The 25,098-nt window shown below is 43.1% G+C and overlaps 1 protein-coding gene across 5 annotated transcripts in view; it reads left to right on the top strand.

Moving 5' to 3' along the window:
• Window positions 1-25,098, top strand: part of CADM1 (cell adhesion molecule 1) — a 329,180-nt gene that overhangs the window by 266,912 nt on the left and 37,170 nt on the right. For all 5 annotated transcript variants that reach the window (XM_042959431.1, XM_042959430.1, XM_042959429.1 and 2 more), the window contains exons 4-7: window positions 3,480-3,617; window positions 5,550-5,708; window positions 18,717-18,816; window positions 22,505-22,677. In XM_042959431.1, the coding sequence (XP_042815365.1) occupies window positions 3,480-3,617; window positions 5,550-5,708; window positions 18,717-18,816; window positions 22,505-22,677 (570 nt within the window). The remainder of the gene's footprint in view (window positions 1-3,479; window positions 3,618-5,549; window positions 5,709-18,716; window positions 18,817-22,504; window positions 22,678-25,098) is intronic.

The raw sequence follows: 25,098 nt of genomic DNA, 5'->3' as shown, positions 1-25,098 counted from the left end.
GATTTTCATTCAGGTTTTCATCTGTATGCACCTCCTTACATACATCTTTGGTTATTTTCATTAATGGCTGCAGGCAGTTTTTACTAAATGTGTCTGTTTAGCGGAGCATGTATAAGTGTATTCTCTGGTTAGTAGCAGTTTCAATTCATTTTTTGTATAAATGGATTTTTATACTTTACTAACCACTTTTGTATTAGAGTAGACGTTACGGAGTTAAAGGGAGAACAGGGGACAATTAACAGACCAAAATCAACTTTAAGTTTTTCTTGCCCTGCACCATTTTTTAAGAAACACTTAAATTGCCTCATTTATATTTTCCAAAGCTTTCTTGCTTTTGAAAAAAAAAATCAGAGAGAAGTCACCTTTATTACTGATATCAATAAACCATTAGGACTCACATGATCATATTTGATTTTATGTTTGTAAACCACACGACTCCCACTGTACTTGACTGTTTTCTTCTTCTCATATTCGTAAAGTCAGAAATCCTGGCCACAATCTTAAGAACAGCGTGGACTTGGAAAAAAAAAATCACCCCACTCTCTCAGGATGCTCTTCTCCACACTAAACGAGTCCTTTATTCTCCTGCACTGGCCCTGTTTTCCCAGACTTGGGAAATTTTCCATATGTGTACCTTAGCCGTGAAGTTAGGTAACGTTAGCTCTTCAGGAAGATAACCCTAGGAGACAGCGCTGCATCACCCTGAAGGGTTAGGGAACTTCATGGTATATCTGCTGCAGAAGAGGAAGAGTTAGCAGGGACCATGTCAAACACTAGTAATCCAGATGAGGGTCTCTTTGCTGCCGGTCAGACTCCCAACCTCCAAAGAAAATCTAAGAGGCATTGGTAAGTATTCCTCTGGCCTCATTTATACCTGCCCTTTTGAACCAGCAGACATTACTGGTAATGTGGAAAGAGCATGCCATCGTCTCCATGACCGACTCCATCTTGCAGAGAGAATACCGCTGAAGAACACCTAGTGACGGTTAGGAGAAGCCTGTGATGAGGGGAGCTAAAGCCGTCTTCAGGCTCAGCATGAACAAGGAGAGTGTGGAGGAAAGATACTCAGGAACACACAGAAAGCAAATACCCGACAAAGCCTGTGTTGGAGGCTGGGTGTCATTGAGACTTGACAGCAGTACGTACCGCAGCCTTTTTAACTACTCCTGGGTCTCTTCCCATCAAGATCCCCAGGTTACCACAGAGCGAGCCTTAAGGGTTTCCTCCACAAAGTTGGGCACACAAGGTGGAATGCAGCTGACTCCATTCTGTAGCAACTTCTAGGAAAGAGAACGCTGTCTCTCTGCCCTCTTTGTCATGGCCGAAGAGAACCGCTTTCCTTGAGTCTCTGCTACTCAGTTTGAATTTCCTTAAACTGAGGAATATCTCTTCAGTTACGTTTCTCATTGGGAATCATCGCGTATGGCAACATCAGAAATCACTTTTAGTTTTGTCTGAACCATGACAAGAATTCTCATTCGACTTTGATTCCTCCATCTGTAGGGGGACATTCCCGCGTCTTTTACTCTTTGGCGTTTTATCTTAGCGCCTCTTACTTTTGTTCCTCCTAGCTCACCGAGATCTTATTTTCTCTAGGCTTGGGCAGCCTTCTCCTCTGACATTTGCTCTAACAATAGCATTTTGTTTCAATATCCCTATGATACTGCACTTAGAATTGGATAGTATTTGTTGGTCCTAAACATGCAGTCTCTCTGTGTATTCTGTATCAACCATCTAGGTGCGTGATGAAAATCCATAACCGTCCTGATTGTCATCTGGCAAGAATATCTCTGTTAAGGAAATAGCTAGCTGAAGTCGTCCCATTTACTTTTGTAACTGCTTTTCTGTGTCTCTTAAAATGCTGGCAGATGTGCAATTCCAAATTGGATGTTAGACTCTCTCTCTTTCTGCTTATTTATTTATTTATGTATGTATTTATTTATTTATTTATTAATGTAAGCAAGGGTAGTTTTTGGCCACGTTTAACTACTCACTTGGGCCATATCACTTGGGCAACACATCCAGTTGAGCAAATGTGTTCTTTTCCTTTTACACAGGGAACAAAGAAGAGGCCTGGGTTCGCTCTAATAGTTACCCCTCCACACACACACCCCCTACACACTGTCTTGCTGAAAAACATACGCAACATGTCTGTTTCCTTTTCCGTCGTTCTCGGTAGGAATTTTAAGGGCTTCAGTTCAGTGTAAAAGTCTTCCCGTACACAGAATTTTACATTGGGCTGGAACAGTTGGAAATCCCAAATACGTGGTTTAATCCCATAATTTATTGAAGCGGTATCAGAGATTTATTATTCAACTTGATCATCGGGATGGCATGTTTATACATATTTAATTTCTTGTTTCTCTTCTGAGTTGAGAAACTTATTAATCATAAGTCTCAGAACTGTCTTTGCTTATTCATGGTGGTCAGGGCACATAGTCTTAGATTCACTCTACTGAATTCAGTATTCTTACTGATTTTTATTTCAAGAAGCTCAGTCTTGAGGTAAGGTTGCACCTTATGCAAAGTTTCACTGCCAACTCAGCTCCATACAAGATAACGTACTTTCTTCACCATCCCCATCATCTTACATACTCTGGATTGGATATTCAGCATTGTAGCCCTAAAATATTTTATCCTGACCATCTTATTCCATATGCTCTAGTGTGTTTTAAAAAGAGTGGCTTTAATTCTGATGTATAAAGTTGACTTGTAAGCACTTTATAGTCTTGTTCACCTTTGCTGTCTAAAACCTGGAGCATGAGATTTCAGAACGTGGGAAAATGACGTGGGAAAATGCAAATTAACTGGCATTTCCTATATTACTGCATCTTCATAGCCAGTGGTTTTTTACCATGCCATCCATTGGAGGTCATGATCGCATTCTGGTGCTCTATGAATATTTTTAACTGAATGCAACTGGTTCCGAGGCACAACTTTTCTACGTATATTTATGGTGAGTGATTGTTTTAAGGGACTCCAGGTGTTTGATTCCAAAGCTGGTTGTCTTTGGAATCTTTTATATGAAGATTGAAATCCAAGGGTTGAGTTCAAGGAGAAGCAGTCCTTTCACATCCTTCCAGATAAGGATGATAATTTCAATAGAGTTTGCTCATCTTACGTTTGTATCTACTTCCTGTTCAATTTTCTAATAACCGATTGACAGCTCATCTGATACCTACATTGTTACAGCTTGGTCATTGAAAAGTTAGGGGAATGGGAGAATGGGCATTTTTTATAAGGTGACTTTAGGAGAGAAATTCTAAACTCACAACTCGCGCATGATATGATTCACCTTGTTTGATAATGGCTTTGTACTTCTTTTTTCCCCTCTGGTAGCAGTTTGTTTTAAATTCCCATCAGGAACGTCCGTTATTTGTCTCCTCTTTTTGATAGCAGTGGTGCTAGTTTCTAATGAAAAGAAGGCCATGTGCAGAAATGGATTCTGTGTTTAAAAAGCGCACATGTTTAATTTGTAGTCCCACCACGCAATCTGATGATCGATATCCAGAAAGACACCGCGGTGGAAGGCGAGGAGATCGAAGTCAACTGCACCGCCATGGCCAGCAAACCAGCCACGACTATCAGGTGGTTCAAAGGGAACAAGGAGCTAAAAGGTGAGGCGCGGGCTGCCCCTGTCAGTGGGCACCTGATTCCTGCAAGGGCATCTACCTTTGTGGAAACGCAAGATAAATGCAAAACATGCCCCTAAAACAAAAATATCCATATAAGTGTGGTTTATAATCAATTGCTAAATGCATCTGAAGCCAAAGCCTAAGGGCACTTTATTGAATCTAATGCATATCCTCCTTACGTGGTTTGAGGGTTTGTGGTGATACGTGTTCCTGGATATTTACTCCAACACTCAGAAAGAACTAGACTTATACACCAGAACTCTTTAGACCGGGAAGAGGTGTTAGAGGGGTCACTGAACTCAGGTTCTCATTTACCCTGTGACCCAGGGTGGGTCAGAACCCCACTTTCTCATGTTACACATTAAAAAAAAAAATAGTCTAACAGCCTTCATGCTGAACTCCAGGTCATTCTAACATGCCTTACCGCACTGTCCGCTCACGGACCATGTGCTTTCCTGCAGGGACGGCTCTGCCAAGTGGACTAAGAATTTTATCTTCACTGTGAATCTGCAGGCCCCCCTTCTCTCATGGCACCTGTGCTTCAGTTGCCCATTTCACCAGCCCGTTCTTTTGCCAAGTTCCCAGTTTGTGACAGCAGCACAGGCAGATCCTGCAAACATCTGCCACCTTCGTCATCGCCGTGGCCACAGCCCGTCCCCTATTTGACCCTTAAGTGTCAGTCATCCTGAGTTGTAGGTACATGTCGGCATTCTTATCCCTTTCCAAGTAGTCCCCGGGGGCTAACCTCCTCTGGTCATTGGACAGAAATGCTAGCTGTGTGCCGCAGTTTCTGCTAAAATGGGATATTAAGATTACAGATTTTATGGGATTCTTAGGAAGATGAAATGAGTGAATGTTTGTAAAGCTTGTAGCTGGTATCTGGGGCAAGGTAAGTGCTCTGTATGTGCTTGTTAAATAAATCAGGAGTGCCAGGAAGAAAAGAATAAGCCCTTTTAGAAAGGGGATATAAAAATCTATATCTAGAAAGAGATAAATCTATATATAACGGCTTAAGTTTCAAAAAGCTTGCTCTGTTTTAATCTCCTATTTCCTAGGTATGGTTTTGGAAGGAAGGAGTTTCTCATTTCCCCTCTGCTTTTCTAAGTGAATTGAGCCATTAAATGTGTACCAATAAATACAAAACATTAAAAGAAAGTTAATGGTGCGCTATGTCCCGGGGAGTGCTGAGTTCAGGAAAGGGGCCACGTTGGCCTATTCATCCCATCCGGAAGCCTCCTCCCTCCTTTTCTGGGTGTTCTTGGACATGTCTCCCATCTGGCCCAAAGCCTGTATCTGACTTTGCTCTACCCACCGCCACTACATTTTCTGTGGTCTTCCAAAAGTCTCAGAGTTGAAACATTTCAATTACAATTTCAATTATGTAAATCCATTTACTTACTTTCCCTCCTAATTGTTGCTGATGGGGTGGGCAGAGGGGCTTGTTTATATCTCTATTCCTGATTGAATTACTTAGGAGATTTGGATGATGTCCTGGAATTTTTAAACCGCACGACAGCCTACTAGACGTTTCAAGTTCAGATGGTTGTAGGGGTGAAAAGCGCTTCTCTTTTCCTCCTCCAAAACGCCGTCAGCAGTCAGATGGCACGGTGGTTCAACTTTCAGCTGCCTTTTGGTGGGAGGTTTTAAGCTAGAAGACGCATATGTAATACAGTTAAATTAAAATAGTATATATTATGTGGGGTTGCAACACATCTTACCTACTATCCTGCAAAGTTGAAAAGTAGGAAGTTATCATTTTATCCGTGATCTACCCACAGCTTACCCTGCCCCAGGTGACTTCCATCACCTTTGTTAAAATGGCGATGGTGGGGCAGGCGAGCAGTGGGGAATATATAAAATCAGGGTGATAGAAATTCACTCGACTGAGGTCTCGGTGTATCCTGTGTCCCCCAGGCAAATCGGAGGTGGAGGAGTGGTCAGACATGTACACTGTGACGAGCCAGCTGATGCTGAAGGTTCACAAGGAGGATGATGGGGTCCCAGTGATCTGCCAGGTAGAGCACCCTGCCGTGACCGGAAACTTGCAGACGCAGCGGTACCTGGAAGTACAGTGTGAGTACCTGCCAGTGCGCTCGGGGCTGCCTTAACCAGGTACCACAGACGGCGTGCCTTATAAGCAGCGGTGATTTCTCTCTCACAGCCCTGGAGGCCGGAAAGTCCAAGATGAAGGCCGACCAGCATGGTTCTGTTCAGGAGAAAGCCCTTTTCCTGGCTCTCAGCCACCGCCTCCTCGCTGCGTCCTCGTGGGGCGGAAGCGGCTAGAGCTCTCTCTGGGGGCTGCTTTCCAAGGTCCGAGGGCACTGATCCCAAAGGCCCCGCCTCCTCAGATCCTCAACAGTGGGCATTGCGACTTCGACAGACGGATTTGGGGAGGGCGGGACACACAGGTTCAAACCGCAGCGGTACCCGAGTATTTTATACCGAGAGCGCAGAGGAGCAGTTGCCTAGAAACATTTCAGAAGCCATTTATTGAACACATATGTTTTATATAGTGTAGAGTTTATATCTTGTTGTCTTAGTAGTGAAATAATCAAAGGATTATTTTCCTGAAACGCTGCCATATTATCGAGTGCCAGTGAGGATTTTCAAAATACTGCATTTAACCCAAATGCAAAACTTTAAGATGATCCCAATCTGTTCTACCACATGACTTAATTAATTGCCTTTTGTGAATATTGACTGTAATCATTCCTTTGTGAACTTTACAACCTAAGGTGATCCCTCCCACTTTCTTGGCCCCATCAGAAGTACTGAATTCTCTTTTCTTTCTTTTTTTTTTTTTATAGAGGGGCTTTTATTCCCATTCTGCATCAGCATGTCGTTTTACATTGCACATTCTCTTCCATTTTCAGCTTAAAGTGTAGCAATGAGTTTAAAAGTGGAACTCTTTTGAGATCACTGCCACCATCTCAGTAGCTTCATCGATAGCAGCTAGATCGTGGTGAGTGGGGCTGTCTCCTCACTGTGCCCTTCGATGAACTCAGGATGCTCCCCTTGTTTTCTCTCTGGACTCTTCTGCTTGCCAAAATGTTTTCTGCACAAAACCATCCTTGCAGCAAAGTTGCGAGCAAGTAGCCAACTTCTCACTTTTTTTTTTTTTTTAATCAGGGAGCTTCTGTAACTGAGAGGCCTGTGAAAAACTTGCAGGTGATATGTGAATGTACATGGTGGAAATGCTGTAAGAGTTTGGTTGGAAAGGGAGTGACTGGGGGGGGGGTCTGATAGACGCAAAGCATTACCACCTGTGAATCTGTCCGTTCATTTGCTAGAGCCACTCTAATAAATTACTGCAAACTTGGTGGCTTAGAACAACAAATTTATTTTCTCATGGTTCTAGAGGGCAGGTGTCTAAAATCGAACGGGTGACAGGGCCACACTCTCTCAAAAGGCTCCAGGAGAAAAGGCTTCCTTGTCTTTTCTGGTTTCTGGGGGCCCCAATATTCCCTGATCTGTGGCTGCCTCTTTCCAGTCTCTTGCATTGCCTCGACACAGCCTTCTCTTCTCTGCATGTCTCTTGTAAGGACACTTGCTGTGGGAGTTAGTGCCCACCCTGCTAATCCAGAATGGTCCCATCTCACGATCCTGAACTTGATTACATCCGCAAAGACCTCTTTTTCCAAGTAAGGTCGCATTCTCAGGCTCCGGGGTTAGGACCTGGGCCTATCTTTTGGGGGCCACCGTTCAGCCCACTACGGTCTCCATCACATGTTTGAATTGCCCGAGCCAAACAGGGGCCGGGAAAAGGCATAAAAAGTTGCTCCTAAGACACCGATCTCATTCTCAACCTTTTCCTACTCTGTGAGTTGGGCTCAATTTAACATTACATAATGCAGGTTTTTCTTGTTAATTCATCTCATCTCCTTCATTATGTAGCTTCATTATGGGCATCATGCTTATAATTTTCATATCACTAAAACTATTGTGGTGTAATGTCCCTATAATGGGAAAACAGAAACGATCAGATATTATCTAAATTGGCAGATAGTAGATTTCTTGTGACTTTGTTAATATGTAATTCATTTAAGCAAACTTAATATCCATTAACTTTCCTTGTAGGGGCCCATTAGCTTTAATAATACATTAACTCCTTTGTGAAACCTGACTAGAAGTTCACCCAGTCACCACCCCTAAACTCTTTCCGGGTCCCCAGAGTGTCTTTGTCTTCCGTGTCCTGTAGATTCAAGAGAGGTTTGTCCTTCTAGGAAAAGGAACAGAGCTCCCTCTCTGAATCCATTTGATTGACTTCAGTCTTACAGAGTACCGCGGGCCCTCCACCAGAGGGAAGTGACCAGTGCCTTCCAAAAACGAAGACATGCCTATCACTTGTGAATTCTAACATGGCACCCTCGTATAGGAGGCTGGGTTGTTTATTATTATTATTATTATTATTATTATTATTATTATTGTTATCCAAAGTGGACCACACAGGCATTTTACTCTTGATACTTCCCTTTACAGAATGTATATAAAGAGAAAGGCTTTTTGCATAAAAAAAGGTTAAGAGTTATCAACCATTATATTAATCTGAATGGGAATTTAGAGTCTGGTTTGGCATCTTGAATAAGACTCTGTGCTCAAGAAAGTCACCTGACAGTTCACTACCCTCCATTCCTGGAGCGTTACTGACTACTTGGCAGAGTCAGCTAGGAATTCCTTAAGTAGCTCCTTCAAACACGACTGGAATTCTCTACCTCATTTCCTACCAGCTTTCCTCTCCTGAACACCAGCAGCTGTGCGATAACGCAAAAGCCTCCTGCCTCAAATGCCTAAGGCACTCAGTCATTGGGCGCTAAAGCTCTGTCAGTCATTGGCCAGCACTTAGTGGTTTAACCCCATCTCTCTCTGCAGACAGGCAGCCCCGTGTCTTGATGGCAGCGAGAAAAGAAGAGATACTTAAGTACCTGAGATTCAGCAGCCAGTCTGCATGCATGTGGAATTATTTGAGATCTTCTATGAGGAGTTACATTAGACCCTCACTTTTTAATCGGCCCAAACCCTTAAAGTCAGCAGCTCTTAACCTTCTTAAAAGCCCTTTAAAGGTCCCCTAAACCTTGGGGCGTCTGGGAGGCCCAGTAGGTTAAGTGGCCAACTTCAGCTCAGGTCATGATCTCATGGTCCGTGAGCTTGAGCCCCGCGTCGGGCTCTGTGCTGACAGCTCAGAGCCTGGAGCCTGCTTCGGATTCTCTGTCTCCCTCTCTCTCTGCCCCTCCCTCCTCTCAAAAATAAATAAACATTAAAATAATAAATAAATAAATAAATAAATAAATAAATAAATAAATATAAAAATCCCGTAGACCTGGAAAAGAGGAACAAAATTACATATTCACCACATTTTGCTTACAATTTAAGGAGTCCATTTATCCTAAAGATTTATCCTAACTTCATTGATTCGAGGACCAGTTTTCTTCCCATATCCACAGGTCATCTGTGCCTTTACCTCATTTAGAATTTGTCTTTAAGGGGCAACTGCGTGGCTCAGTTGGTTAAGCGTCTGACTTTGGCTCAGATCATGATCTCACTGTTTGAATGCCAGCCCTGTGTCAGGCTGTGCACTGACTGCTCAGAGCCTGCTTCAGGTACTCTGTCCCTCTCGCTCTTTGCCCCTCCCATGCACTCGCTCGCTCTCTCTCTAAAAAATAAATAAGCATTTAAAAATTAATAAAAAATGGGACGCCTGGGTGGCTCAGCCGGTTGAGCATCCGACTTTGGCTCAGGTCATGATCTCCCAGTTCGTGGGTTCAAGTCCTGCATCAGGCTCTGTGCTGACAGCTCAGAGCCTGGAGCCTGCTTCAGCTTCTGTGTCTCCCTCGCTCTCTGCCCCTCCCTTGCTCATGCTCTTTCTCTCTCTGTCTCTCAAAAATAAATAAATGTTAAATTTAAAAAAAAGAAAAAATAAACAAATAAATAATAATAATAATAAAAATAAAGAATTTGCCTTTAAGTCACTCTATCACTTTTCCCTAACAAAGACCTGTGTAAAAATATCTATCAAGTTAGGATTTTTATTTGCTATATGTATTTTGTTTAATAAACATCACAGCAAATATATAGCTATTATTTTTTAATGTCCTTTTCTTTGCTACCTAAAACAATTCCTGATGATAACAGTTATAAGCATTAGGTTATTACCATTAAATACTGAGCTTGTCCGTGAACCTCAGATTAAGCATTGCTGTTTTCTGGGTAAATAGGACTACCTTGCTGGGGAAATGTGACCTAATGGAGTTGGTATTAAATATACCCACTTGGTTCAGTCCTGACCCATTTTGTTACATGAAGCCTTATGGAAACCTTTTCTACCTCATCAAAGACAAATGGGTATTAGTCAGGATATGAACAGGGTTAAATGGCAGATAATGGATTTGAATTCTATATAAATTATGTTCTTTTAAGAAATTACTCTTAGGGGCGCCTGGGTGGCTCAGTCGGTTAAGCGTCCGACTTCGGCTCAGGTCATGATCTCGTGGTCCGTGGGTTCGAGCCCCGTGTCGAGCTCTGTTCTGACAGCTCAGAGCCTGGAGCCTGCTTCGGATTCTGTGTCTCCCTCTCTCTCTGACCCTCACCCGTTCATGCTCTGTCTCTCTCTATCTCAAAAATAAATAAACGTTAAAAAAAAAAAAACAAATTACTTTTAAAAAAGGAAATAATGAACACCTACATTGTATGTCACTAGATAGCTTACCCTAAATATGGCGGGGAAAGGAGGAGGGGTAAGATAGAGTGCTACCATATTGTACAGAAGACCAGGCTCGAGCTGCAGCTTGGAATCGCTTTCGTCTTGTGGATTTAAGTCCTAATTAATTGAACACAGAATCTTGCAGTGTTTGTTTGTTAGGACCCTTATTTGTGGTACCAGGAGAAATTGGTGTGCCCAATTATGTGAAAAATCAGCCAGATGTGTATGCTGTCATACTTTTAATAATCTTTAAGTTTGTGGTGAGTACAGATATTAATTGTGTAGTATGCATTGAAGTGATTAACATCAATGTAATTTATCATCTGGAGATTTCTGAACATAAATAAATGAGTTGTTTTGTTCAGCAAGGTGTTGACCCCTTCAGAATTAGTGAATTAAAGCCCCCCCCCCTCTTTTTTATTATAAATATGAAAGGCACCACAATCAGCCAAGTGTTCAGTTATTTGATTTTCTGGGGCATTAGCCACTCTTGTTTGTGACATTTCCCTGTTGGGTGCTCGTTTGCAAGCTCATTAATAAGGTTTTCTCATAGGAACGTTGCCGGGAATGACGAACATACAGTAGGGCTCTTAGTTTTGTAGCTTTCATTGTGAGCCTCAGCAAGGATACAGCAGCAGCACGCAGTTAAATGTTTAAAACAGAAAATAATTATGCGCGGAAGCTGGCATTCAAAGCTCTCCTGCCTTAGATGTGAGGCAGAGAACAGTTTTGCCTTTTAATGTTCTGAGCTATATGACCCTAAATTCTTTGTGCGCATTTTTTTTTCCTTCCGCGTGTCTGTGTGCGTAGCGTTGCTCAAATGTACAACACGGTTGATTATAGCGGAGCATGGCACGATTGTGGCACGGTTAGTGGAGCTTCAGATCTGCAGGAACGTACTCTTGTCAAATAAAAGCCTGTTTAAAGGAGAACAGTTCACTGTCTGAGCGTTAAAAGAAAACTGTTTAAATAGCATCAAGGTGGCAACACATAGCGACGTAAGCTGGCAATTCAAAGAGGATCTGTGACCCTCGGTATGGAATTCAGGTTGCCGTGCAAAGCGGGAAAAGCCTCACTCTGGACTGAGGTGAATCCGCAGCTCTTGTATCGCTGCCGTGTGTCTTTTGCTTTCTCCCATCACAGCCTTGCTCTTTAAAATGTTTTGCAAAAATTCTCATCTTGTGAGGGTTTTGTGTGTGTACATATTTTAAAAAAAAGAAGAAGAAGAAGAAGAGAGAGAGAGAAATTGAGATGAGTTTTGAAAGGGAGAATGAAAACAAAGACTATAGAAATGGATGTTTGAATAACTTCCCTCCTCTGATTATCATCTGATGGTTCATCGGGTACGTAGGCATCATTTTCAAAATGAGTTTTATTGACTCCCTATAGGCAGATAGTTTGTAAATCCATATTCCTGTTCATCCAAGATCCAGGGAAGGCTAGATTTCTTCTTTCATTCCCTTGATTGGGGGAAAATTGGGCATTGAGGGGATGATCAAAACCTGTTCTTTATCTGTGCCAAAATAAATGTTTCTCTGGTATCGACAGTGCCCTGCAGTGAAGGAGGGAGAAAAACCTGGAAATAGGAAAATCTTTCCTGCTCGGAGTGGAGAATAAGACATAGTTTCCAAGAGCGGCTCCTGTATCGATCCTCCCCCCCTCATTTCTGTTCCCACATTGTATTCTTCACGGCCTAATAGCTGGCATTTCCCGATTGGGCCGGTTTCTCTCTGATCTCCAGTCTCCTCTTTTAACAGAATACCTTCTTCCTCCCACTCTCCCTTTCTTTTATTTTTATTTTTTTTTTAAAGCAGTGAATTGAGTTTCAGGGAAGTTATTCTGGTATTTATTATTCCTCACAGAGACCCCCTGATTCAAACGAATGTTTAAGCTGTCATTTTTTGCATTGTCACAGAGCGGTGGCGGGGCCAAATTCCCGTTATTATTAACTCTGTAGCTTGTTCACGGAGCGTTCTACGGCACCAGAGGGGGCAGGAGGCTGAGGGACCAACATTAAAAAAAAAAAAAAAAAAAAAAAAAGAGTAAATGTCAGGCCAAATGCATTATGAGCAAGACTTGGATGACATGATCCTTCAAGGAAGAAAGCCATCACCCCTACCTTCTTCTGAAGGCACGCTCGGTAGACAGAGGCCTCTTACAAAGGACTGTCCTCCAACATCTCTCTGTCTGACCTGACGTATTTGGGGGAAGACGTGTCCCTGGGGCTTGTGGGCATCGAACACTTACACAGTGAAAGTAGTCATCTAATGTGTACTCCTAATGGTTTTTAACTCAAGGTCAAATTTCGATTCTGGGGAAGGATAAATGGTTGTGGAGTTAAAACTCTGAAAATCTAAAGCCAGTGGTCAAACAGCATCCTTTATGATTTCCCTTAAGATACCAGCTTGAGCTATGCCAGAAATGCTAAATATATGTGTAGTGAAATGGAGGCAGCAAATCAGAACACCTGAGCTGAGTCTCACATTTGGGGAGCTGGATTGACCTTCGAAAGAATAATACAATAATAATTTGTGCTGAGGGCTGTCGAAGTGATTAAACAAGACTGGGGTGGCTCTAATGCCTTGGGTAGCCTATGGGGTCAACCCTAAACTAGAGCCAAAGTCCCCATACTCCAAAGAAATGAAACTGAAGCCACAACCGTTCAGGAACAGCTAACTAGGCTTTCCCCAAATAAGGCAACTGCTTAAGCCACGAACAATCAAATAATGTCCTTTGCTTTGTTTCCCTGTCTTCTCTGTAAAAAACCTCCCTAGCCTCTGTGGCTAGAGCATGTTTAGTTTGGTGTTGCCCTATTCGAATCAACGTATGCTCACATAAGCCCTCAAAAATTTTAATGGGCCCAGTTTATCTTGTAACAGGGTTCACATGTATTCACACATTGATTTTCTCTTTTGAGTGAGTAGCAGGGCTTGGACTAGGAGTTCATGCTGCGTGGTAGATTTCTCCACGTTCTTATTCATCCATCAGCTTGGTAAACAAGTATCGAATGCCTACTGCACTGGCACCGTACTAGGTACCAGGGTTACAAAAGAGCGAACGAACACTTTTCTTCTTACGGAGCTGACCTTCTTTGGGAGAAAATCACGCTGGAAGACTTTTCTTGCTCAGGGTTCACTTCCAAAATTTTAAAGATTTCTCCAAGACGGGGAGGAGTACTGTGCGAGTGTGCAGCCCGCTTCGCAAGCTCTGGAAACCACCTTCTGTCGCAAACGTCGCCGAATAAAATTCGATTCTGTTGGGTAAACAGTAATTTCGGTATCCACAGAACGACTTGCAAGTTGCGAGGGGAAGGAACCGCATTCCTGCCGCGGTGGGGGGGGCGGGGGGGGGGGCGCGTGCTCTCCGGTCCCACCCCCCACCAGGTTTGACTCTGTCAAACCATGGCTCTGTCCTCCGCAGGTACAGTTGCGGCGCCCCGATTCTAGTACAGATGTAGCAGCGGGAGGTCCTTCACCTTTTGCAAACAGACAAAATAAATGGCAGTGAAAATTATTCATGAACATATCATGACATTAGAAAGCAAACCTTTTGCAAGATGCGGAGGTCCTCTGAAAGCTCACTGTGACTGTTCCCTAACCAGGCCCGATCACCTCACGCTACCAGAAGCTGTCTTCCTTCAGTGCTAAGCCGCCCTCTTGCAGCCATCCAAGCAGCCCTACCTTGCGGGCCGAGTCTCGCCTTGAGCTCAAAAAACCCCTAATACTCACCAAATCTCAGGTTAATCTTTGCATCGCCGTGCTCCTCCAAACTGCGGTAATCCTCCATGATTGACAAAGACTCTTGGGTTGATGCTTCCCCAGCCGAACACGCAGGTGGTGACCCAAACTTCTGATACATCTGGGCCCTCACTGCCCTTGAGCTCTCCCTGCTAGGCCCTGGAACCATCCGCATTTGCTCCACAGGCATCCTCAGTCCCTCTCTGATGGATATTCAGAATGTTGGACGAAAGCTAAGGAAGGGCCATGAGGGGCCTGTATCCTGAATGTAGTTGCAGGAGCAAATTTACACCCAAGCCCTGGGATCTGGTTGCAGTCAGAGCGCCCAAGGACATTGGATGCCCACATCACCTGAAGTAGAAATTCCTAGCGGGAGAGAGTGTCGGGAGCCCCGCGTGGTAATAAGTCTCGTGCTGGGATATCAGGGGAGTCTTCCTCCCGCCTCAGCTCTCCTCCTGACTGGTACATGGGAAGGATGACCTCCCAGGCAAAAGGAAACTGCAGAGTACCTTTTTTTTTTTAATTAATAAATTTCGAAACCCGATACATTGGTGTTGTGATACAGAGAGGAGACGATGGCTTTTCATTTACATAAGAAAGTGATATACAGGTTATAGAGTCTCGAGTTTCATCTTCTGGAAAGATCATAGAATGTGGTGCAAGGTCAGACTGGCATGAAATCAATTGTAATCTGCCAGCAAGCCGTTCTAACCTCTTTAAGAGTTTCCTTTTATATATTTTTTTCCCTTTATGGAGAGAGCAAAGCACATTTAAAGAAAGCCTCATCAAATTGGAATGTCTTTCTAATATTATTTTTTTAATTGGTTGCTACTGTAGTGTGACCTAAAGCCTCCTGGTATTTAACCCTCTGTGCAACTTTGACTAATGAACAAATCCTGCCTGCTGTAAGAGTCTTGCTAAATGTCTTTTATAGGGTTTTAAAAAATTACAGTGTATTAGGAAAACCTCAGATCACTCGACCTAATTGATTGGCTGTTGGTGATGCCACCTCTATAACTCTAACGTTCCATAAGTGCACAGACCTAACTATTTTTCTTATTTTTATATAGCAGTTCCATTTTATAATGACATTAGGCCATTCTGCGCGATACGTTTCTGGGTAGTTATTGCACTTGGGCAGAAAGTGTCGTCTGGCTGGTAGCCTTGTGCCTTAGAACACCAACCGAGGCGTAAAGTGATCACCCAGAAAACGTACTTGGCCTTACCTCATTACTTAAAAATAAATCTTGGAGTCTGGGTCTGTCTCAGAATAGGTTTGGTGGGTTATAACATTTGATTTATGAACATAATTAAAGTATAAATGATGAGCTTTGGGCTAGTCAGTCAGCCATCTGGATTGTTCGGTATTTTGACATACTCACTTTATAGTCTGGATCTTCCTGGGAAAATGTAGCATCCCTGAGTTCCAGAGGTACCAGTGGAATCCCAGGGTTTCCAGTCCAACTGTTGAGCACACCTGAGTTCCTCTTTCAGGGCAAAAGAAGGGCACAGAGCTTGGCTCAGGGACTCTCTCTCTTTGGTTCGTCGGCTGGGTGTGAAGGTAGCTCAGCTGCCCCACAGTCAGATAATATGCCTATAAATACTGCATGTGTCAACAGAGGACGACATTTTTTCTGTATAATACAAACAAGATAAATGTTTACCTTTTCAGCTAGCTGTTAAGGTAACTGTGGCAGCTGTCCCCATAAGTAGATGGTAGATGTTTCTCCAAGAAACCTGAGGAGTAAATTGGGAAAATCAGTTATCAAAGTTGAAGGTGTATTTTCTATGGTTTAGTATGTTATTTAAATATATATACACTATATATATGTATATATATATATAAATATATACTGTATATATATATGTACATAGTATATATATATATATATATATATATGTACATAGTGTATATATATATAATATATATAAGTTCCAGGTATCGTAAATCCTTAGCTTGTTCTTCCTAATTTCTGTGAGTAGTAGGCAACTGGGAAACAGCCGTAATAACATAAAAAAGCATTTAACTAAAAGTCAGTGGTACTGAAAAGAGGCAAAACTGCATTAGATTTTCAACACTCCCTTTATTATTAATGGAAGTTGAGCACATAAGACCCTTGGCGCACTGTGCGGAAAAACATACCCTCTCTGTTTGCTTGTAAATTACACAAGGGGAAAAAAACAAAAAACAAAAAACAAAAAAACCTTCCATATAGGCCAGCAGGCATCCTGCTTCTTAATTAATGGGCGGGAGTCAGCAGCGCATGGAAAATGTAGTCCTTCCATAGATCAGAGATTAACCTATAAGCAAATGCTACATTTCAGCCCAGATTTGGGGCTTTAAATTTTTTTTTTTTTTAAGTTTATTTAGTTTTGAGACAGAGAGAGACAGAGCATGAACGGGGGAGGGTCAGAGAGAGAGGAAGACACAGAATCTGAAACAGGCTCCAGGCCCTGAGCTGTCAGCCCAGAGCCCAACGCAGGCTCAAAGTCACGGACCTCGAGATCACGACCTGAGCCGAAGTCGGATGCTTAACCGACTGAGCCACCCAGGCGCCCCCAGATTTGGGGCTTTAAATTTAATCTTGCCCAGAATGTTTCTTGGGGAAGAATGACAAGAGGTTTCCTAACCAGGAACCCCATTAAGTGGTGCTGTTTCTGAATGTGAAATATAAGGAAGCAGGTCTTCAGCTGTCTGTGTTTCCCCCTTTATTTATTTATTTATTTATTTATTTATTTATTTATTCATTTATTTGTTTTTGTATTTTGTGTTTTTAATAAACTTCACCAGCCAGCTCTGTGTTTATGTGTTATGCCACCAAAAATAATAGGCCCACATATGTCACCCAATTGTATTTAGTGTAAGCTGTAGTCTGTAGAACGGTGCCCAGGAGCTCTTGCCTTTGCCCAGCAGCCAGTCCCCATTCAAGGTCATCCTGTTTATCCTGAGTATTTCTGCCTTTCTCGAGTGACTGCTTTCCCAACCCAGTCACCAGTACCCCAGAAACCTCCACACCATTTTGCTCCCAAACATCCCCTTTGCCAACAAGTCCAAGGATAGAGCCGTGTTACTTGCAAGGGTCCGCTGGAGCTTTGGGGGCTGCTAACTTCTATCCTCTGGCAGGTGACTTAGCTTCCCAGAGAGCAGCTTCATGGCGTGCAGGGCGCAGTGGTATACAAGAAGCCTCTCTTAAAAGGTTTGCAATGCCACATGGGTTCCAGAGACATAAGAGAAAGATCTGTGATGGGAACGAGACTGTACAAATGCGTCTGGAAAGCAACCACCCCAGAGAGGACTCCCTCGTGCAGCTTTGTTAGCTGCATATGGGCCCAGATCAGTTGAGCCCTGCCATATTTCTGATTTCTCTCTCAGTCCATAGGATGAATGTTAATGAGCTAAGCACTGCTTGTAAAAGGCCAAGGAGCTGTTGTTTAGGTGGTATGATTGTCTGAGAAAGTAAAGTTATGGAAATTGTTTTGACCTTTCAGCCAAGTGATGTCTTGCCCTCTCACATTTATTACTCTTGGGTACATTTCCAAAAATATACATTTACAAAGCCACAGAATTAAATGAGAAAACTGATTTAGGGATTAATAGCTTGTTAGTTCAGCACAGAAAAAAACAAAAACAAACAAACAAAAAAAGCCTCCCGATTCCATTCAGGTTTTGTTGGTAAATATATCTGTGTAATATATCTAAGTTAATCCCAACCCCTTTTGGTTCCCTCCCTTTGCCCCACAGCTCCCGTCATTCATGGCTCCTACCCATACCCCTACAAAGTCCAAACACAGTTTTTCAGTAGCTAATCGATATAAGAATACTTGTGTCACTTACTGGAGTCCTTGACTGCCTTACGATGCTATACTTGGTTTTAATTTTGGATGGCCATTGGGAAATGTAGTTTTGAACCAGCAATCCCAACATTCGCAGGGCTGTCTCTCGTTAAGTCATCCCTAGGACCCTGGTCTAGCCTCTTCATCCTCTGGGTACCAGTGTTCTCATCCCTAAAACTGGCTTATTCTACCACCACTGATGGTTCCCACCATAGTAGACTCTCAGCACCTGTCCGTTTCCTTCCTTCTCACATGTATACATTGAGACATCAAAGAGTTTCACTGGGACCACCAGAACATCCCAGTTCTTCATTCTTAAGGGCATTGGAGTGGAATTCAGAAGTTTTGCCTTTCCCATTTGAAATCAAGAGCATAGAAGAGGCAAACTCATTAATATGCATTGTCACAACATATTGTCACATAGTAATATGTGATATATGATAAAATGTATCAATTCTGAGCACCACAAATATCTGTGGCTTCACCTCAGCATGAAGGCAAATGAGTTTCCTTTAGCTTGAGTGAGTTTGGAGATAAACTTCAATGTAACAAAATGTATTTCACAGGAAACGTTTGATGTGGCGCGGTTGGCTTATGAATCTCTTATCTACTCACGGTTCATTCCTTAGAGTTATTAGTCAATTTAATTTGAGCAAATGCCAGGATTACTAACTAATTAGGAGGATGTTCGTGAAGGCATGAGGATGGGGAGAGAGCGAGTGCTGGTGGTGTGGGGTTTGTGGCGGCTTGCAAGTCTGATTTTTTGCCTGATACCATTTGCTAAACATTATACTTTGTGTTGTTGTCACACAGATAAGCCTCAAGTGCATATTCAGATGACTTATCCTCTACAAGGCCTAACCCGGGAAGGGGATGCGCTCGAGTTAACATGTGAAGCCATCGGGAAGCCCCAGTAAGTTCTGAAGGCCAAGGTTGGCAAGAGGGTCATGAGCAGTAAATGTCACAACACGGAGATGTGCATTTGCAACTCACCAGCCTGTCACCTGTCTCCTGCTGTAAAGGATGGAAGGTTTTTTTGTTTTGTTTTGTTTTGTTTTATGAAATAAGGAATATTCAGTGAAAGGGGGAATAAATATCTGTGGTTGGTTCTTAATGGTCAGGATTGGGAGAAAAATGAAATGCCAGCTAAGATTGAAATCACAGCTAATTCTATTTTATTATCATCAACACGATTGCCAGAACTATCTTCTCTCACAAGAAAATAATCCTAATAAATTTTTAGCATGCCCACAATCTAATGATATATCTGCTACCTTCTGTGTTAACGTCTAAGCTGCTGGAAAGACGGTTTTCAGACTTAAATTAAGCCGCTGTGATTAGGGCCAGCCGTTGGAAAATGAATTTGCCCTACCTTTAATTTTGCTTCTCCTTCTCTCAAATAAAAGTGACTCATGGGAATATTTTTGTTGGTAAGGAATTGTCCCAGAACTTTTCTCAAGGAACATACTACCCACCATTGCGTAAAAGAATGTACTAACCCTCTTATTTGACTGAAATGTACAAGGAAGTTGCTTCCCTGCCAACTGCATGCAAGCGAATGAGAGGGACCACAGTAGCTCATCACAGCCACGCAGTGGGGCCACTTTAGACCTCGTTCAGTTTCGTCCGGGGAGAGGAGAGACTCTCATCTTTCCAGGAGAGTGAAGATTGATTTGAGCTGTTTCTTAGGGGAAAAAAACAATCCATGGAATCATGAGCTGGAACGAGTCAATGTTGGGATTAGGAGCCCTCAAACTCTGAGTGGTCCCCAACAGTAAACTCTGTTTTGAGCTCCCTCTGCTGTCCCTGTGCTAGGATTCTTTTCCCCCTCAGAGTTTTGCTAACCAACATCAAGATCGCAGTCCTCATGCTCTGAGCATCTTACCAAAGCTTCCCCCAGGATCTCTGGAAAGCACTGTCCCCGTGATGGCTAAGGAGTGATCCATGACAAGAGAACAGGGGAACCAGGGGGATGCTGGCTGCTGTCCGCTCTCTTCCCGCTTCAACCCTCCCTGTTTTGTGCTTCCCTCTCTGTGGACCAGAATCTACTTCCGTCTCTACTAACCCTTCGGGGTTTTAAAGATGACCTTTAGGAAATAGGAGGTGGTCCTGGCTCTGTTTCACTTTTCCTCTGCCGTTTCAAAGTTACTTGCTCTGAAACACTTTAAGCTTTGGCAGAGAGGTCTTTGTCTCCTTTGAACTCTGCAGAAGATTCAGATCTTTCTTTTTGTAAACTGGATTATGCCTTAGTCCGTGGCCTGTCTTACCTCCAAAACAATCCGGTGGAGAAAAAGAGAATTCTCACAGGCCTTTTGCCACTGTATACAGCCACATTAACCACATTTACCGGAGGTGGTTTTGCTAGCCTATATTTTGTTTCTGTATTTTTCCCCCCAGAAGAAGGTACTGCGTTCAATTGAATGTGCCATGGGGACAGTAAATTACATGTTTCCTTCAGGACATTTATGCCAGAGAGGGTGTTTGTCTGTTCCTCTTCTCAAATCGGAACGAGTGTGTGGTCGTCTGAGCCAGCACCCGTTACTCTGCTATCCCTTCCAGCATATTACCTATTTATTTTCTCAAGAAATTGCATACAATAAAAATGGTAATTTAACTTGCCATTAAATGTTGTGAATATTCTCAGCACTTACCCCCACTGATTGTTTCAGCTGTCAAGCAGCAGGGCATTAGATGTGATGGCCGGGCAGACCCATTTTCCATTGCCTGCAAGGGGGGGGACATATGCAGTGCTAATTTTTAAATAATTTACTGGGTTGTGATGACAAGCCCATGTGTAATTAAAGAAAAATTGTAACTTCACATCCCATTTGAAAATTGGAATGCTACTTGACAGGGCTAACTTGAGTGTTGGTTCATCATTAAGCTTGGGTCTTGTCATGTCACCGCTTGTGGAGGTAGCAGCAGGGACCGAAAGGAAGGTACTTCTGTTCTCATGTCTCCAGTGCCCTTCCTTTAAAATGAAAGTTTCAGGGGCGCCTGGGTGGCTTCGTCGGTTAAGCGTCCGACTTCGGCTGAGGTCATGATCTCAAGGTCTGTGAGTTCAAGCCCTGCGTCAGGCTCTGTGCTGACAGTTCAGAGCCTGGAGCCTGCTTCTGATACTGTATCTCCCTCTTTCTCTGCCCCTCCCCTGCTCGCTCGCTCTCTCAAAAATAAACATTATTATTTTTTTAATTTAAAGAAAAACAAAATGAAAGTTTCAGGCACAGTCCTCCCTGTGGTCCCAATTTCACAGGAGGTTGAGGGAGCTGTCTTGAAGAATGGGAGTTTTAGAGTCAGTGAGTTTGAAAGATGCTCTGCGTGTGCAGTTTTGGCTCTGGAGCATCTTGTGAAATTTGCTTTTCCCTGATGGACACAAATGTGATAATTTATTTACTTATTTTTTAATGTTTTTTTATTTTTTTGAGAGAGAGAGTGTGTGGGGAAGGTGCAGAGAAAGAAAGACAGAGGATCCAAAGCAGGCAACACACTGAGAGCACAGAGCCCAATGCAGGGGCTCGAACTCATGAACCATGAGATCATGACCTGAACTGAGTCGGAAGCTTAACCAGCTGAGCCACCCAGGCCCCCCAAACATGGTACAACATGCCTCTGAAAAAGTGCCATAAGGAGCCCATGTGGAGATGTGCCCCTCAGTGACTGACCCAGAAGCCTCACCCTTGAGCCACAGGGCCTGCCAGTGCACCCAGAGCGGGAGGGTAACAGTGTGTGGGGAGAGCCAGCAAAGCAAGGCATTTTGCCAAGGAACACACAGAAAAGGTGGACTGGGTTGAAGGAGGCAGGTTATGAGCAAGGGTAACGGAGAAAGGAAGTGATTGCAGAGGACAAAAGAAAGCAGCGTTCAGATGTAAAAAAAAAAAAAAAAAAAAAAAAAGTCCGTTTATTTTTGCAAAACTCCAAATCCATTTTTTTATTTTTTTTATTTTTTTATTTTTTTCAATATATGAAGTTTATTGTCAAATTGGTTTCCATGCAACACCCAGTGCTCATCCCAAAAGGTGCCCTCCTCGATACCCGTCACCCACCCTCCCCTCCCTCCCACCCCCCATCAACCCTCAGTTTGTTCTCAGTTTTCAAGAGTCTCTTATGCTTCCAAATCCATTTAAAGATCACAACTGGCTTCTAAGCAAGGGTCTTGGTATATTAGTAACCATCAGATTAATGGTTGTATCACAAGCCAAGAATTTGATTTTTTCCCCCTAATTAATGAGATGATTAACAACGGGTGAGCTCTGTCCTGTCTGAATTGGTGTGAAACCACACAGCAGGACATAAAAATAGGGCACATTGGTTTATTTGCTGATTTTTAAAGATGAACCAGAAATAATGAGGCTCCAGCTTGTGGTCCTATTGAAGGTTTTTCAACACCTGATAATGTTGACCAAAAAGTATATTCCAAACAGATTTTGTTGGGGGGGAGGACTTCACAGCTGTAATTCTGTGAACTGAAAATATGTCCAGCAGGGCCCTCTCTAATCGTGTCACCCTGCATGTGACTCATTCAATGCGTGGGTGAGAAGCCGACGCAGACATCTTGGTGGGAGATGTTAAAGCCACCTGTCTTCTTCCTCTCTCCTCTGCAGGCCTGTGATGGTGACCTGGGTTAGAGTCGATGACGAAATGCCTCAACACGCCGTCCTGTCCGGGCCCAACCTGTTCATCAATAACCTAAACAAAACAGATAATGGTACATACCGCTGTGAAGCTTCCAACATAGTGGGGAAAGCTCACTCGGATTATATGCTGTATGTTTACGGTACGTGCAAAGATAAAACACTCCTTCTACCAGACTCATTCACATGTAGCCGCTGCTTGCAGATCACTCTCAGAGCTTTTGGTCAAGTTGAAAACCGAAAGCCAGTGTGTTTTCTTCAAGAACTTAAAGAAGCCTGGCCTGAGGTGGAGCCCAGTGTCTCCACCTGGGAGGGAAGTGACTTTTCTTCTCTCCCCCTCTAATCGCGGGGCTTTCCTGCTAGATCACAGTCCCTGGTCATGCTGAGTAGGAAAGCTGTGTCCTCAGGCGCAAGCAATGGAGATGATGTTAGAAATAATGACTACAAAATTCAGCCTTGCCAATTAATGGCTATTTAGCTCAGAAAGTTTATTCCCAGTGGTATTTCCCTGTGAAACCTCAGCTAGGCTTTCTCCTGCTTTGATGAACACAGGTATCCTGTTTTCAGCATGAAGCTATTACATTCCGGAAGATGTCACAAGTCAGTAAATACTTGGGAAAAAATATATATATAAGGTCCTTGGTAGCTACATAAACCACCAATAGCTACTCCTTTAGACACGAATGCATTTTTTTTTAATTTGTCTGTTTTCTGAATATCTTTTTACAGGATTATTAAAGCATATTATCATGAATTATGTTCTCTAACCCAGCAGATATTCATTGAACATCTATGTGGCAGGCATTTTAAACTTTTTCACATTTATAGCTTATTGTCCATTTTGTGTACGTTGAATATTCTCAACTTAGTTGAGGAATGCACTGCATTCCTCTAGTCTTAAGATGGCAAATTGAGTTTCTTCTGGCCAGTTGAAGTCTCTTGGTTGGTTTTATGCCGGGAAGCATAGTCATGAACTGACATGACCCGGAGTGAGTGACCATAGGCATGAAATTTTCAGTATATTATAAATCTATGGATATGTGTGTATGTTTCCTTCTCCATGTTAGCACGGTAAATAATCCAAGTGTAAGTATATGGGAATCTACACCTATACGCACACAACTATACCCACAGAATATTTATACCTTTATGTCCTAGAACCTGGCCACCTTCCTTACGAAGAAAGTAGGAGTCACTCCTTTTGAAGGCATAGAAGCATGCTTTATAACACATCAACACGGATGTGGCAATTTAATCCTTAACCTGTACTTGAGGTTTTGTTTGTTTGTTTGTTTTTCTCTTTCAACATAATGCAGAATTACAGGATCACATCCACTCACCTTATTTGTTGACTTCTGAGATTTCTTTTCTTTTGGACACTATACCCGTGTTGTCTGTGGTCCGCACTTGTAATGGCATCAGTCCTGCCCAGGGGTTAAGACAGCCGAGGAGAGGGGATGGCTGTTCCTTTAGGTGCGAGGGGGTGCCACATGCCCTATTCTCAGTTGACGTTCCACGGAGCCACCTTGGTCCTCAGACTGTTCAGAGTCTGTTCGTGCAAAAGGGGAGTGGGAGGCATATCCCTCTCTTCTGCTTCCACACCCCTTCTGCTCTCTCTGCGTGAGGGTTTGAGCCTCCTGCAAGTCCCCTCCGATGCCACTCCCAGGTTTACAGTGAGCAAAACCAGTGGCAAATTTCCCTCTGGTCTATGGTTTGCTTCCTGGACTCAGAAGACTAAGTTATTTGGAAAAGCAATTCCGATTTAATGTACCTGCTGTTCCCACATCTCAAGATAAGGAACATTTTGTGGATTTCATGGACTGCAGATATAGTTGAATAATTTTGGATACCAGCTTCTGGCTGGCATTTGTCGAGCACCCACTTTGTCCCACTGTTTCATGTGCATGACCACCTCTAATCTCCACAGTAACGTCAGGAGGTAACAAGATCCTCATCCTATTTTACAGATGGCAGATGAAGCTTAGAAAGATCACATAAGCTGCCCAAGTTCCCAGGGTTGCTAACTATGTTTCAGAGCCACGATACTTCGACTGCCAAGTCTTCAGGGACATTTGTGTCTTTCTTTGTAGTTCCTCTTATTCTCACTGCTTCCCAGTAGAACGCTCCCCTCCAACATAAGACTGTTTTTGAGAATTTACTCTCTGGGCTAGAGTGCGTTTCTGAAAGCCAGGAAACATAGCGACCTACCTGTTTAGGTGAGCACATACACACACACACACACACACACACACACACACACACCTCCCGGGCACGTTATGCTCCTGCGTCCCTCAGTCTAAGCTAGTAGCACTGCTCGGCATGGCGGGCTAGACTACCAACCTGAGGTGTTGCTAGTCTATTAATAAAATGTTCTAGCAATTTGGGAAGATTGCGAGTAGCTCCTCTTTTCAAAGGTGATTTCTCATACTACCAGGGTAATTTTCAAAGTACCTTATGAACTAAGCATTAACGTGCCTTTAAAATGTTTAATTCTCTGGAAGTAGCTTCTATACTTGGAGAATCTAGGTGGTTAGTGCCTGAGTCCCATTTGGTTTGGTTCTTTT

The sequence above is a fragment of the Panthera tigris genome, chromosome D1, assembly GCF_018350195.1.
Source record: "Panthera tigris isolate Pti1 chromosome D1, P.tigris_Pti1_mat1.1, whole genome shotgun sequence".
NCBI lineage: Eukaryota > Metazoa > Chordata > Mammalia > Carnivora > Felidae > Panthera > Panthera tigris.
This window is presented reverse-complemented; position numbering and strand designations above follow the sequence as displayed.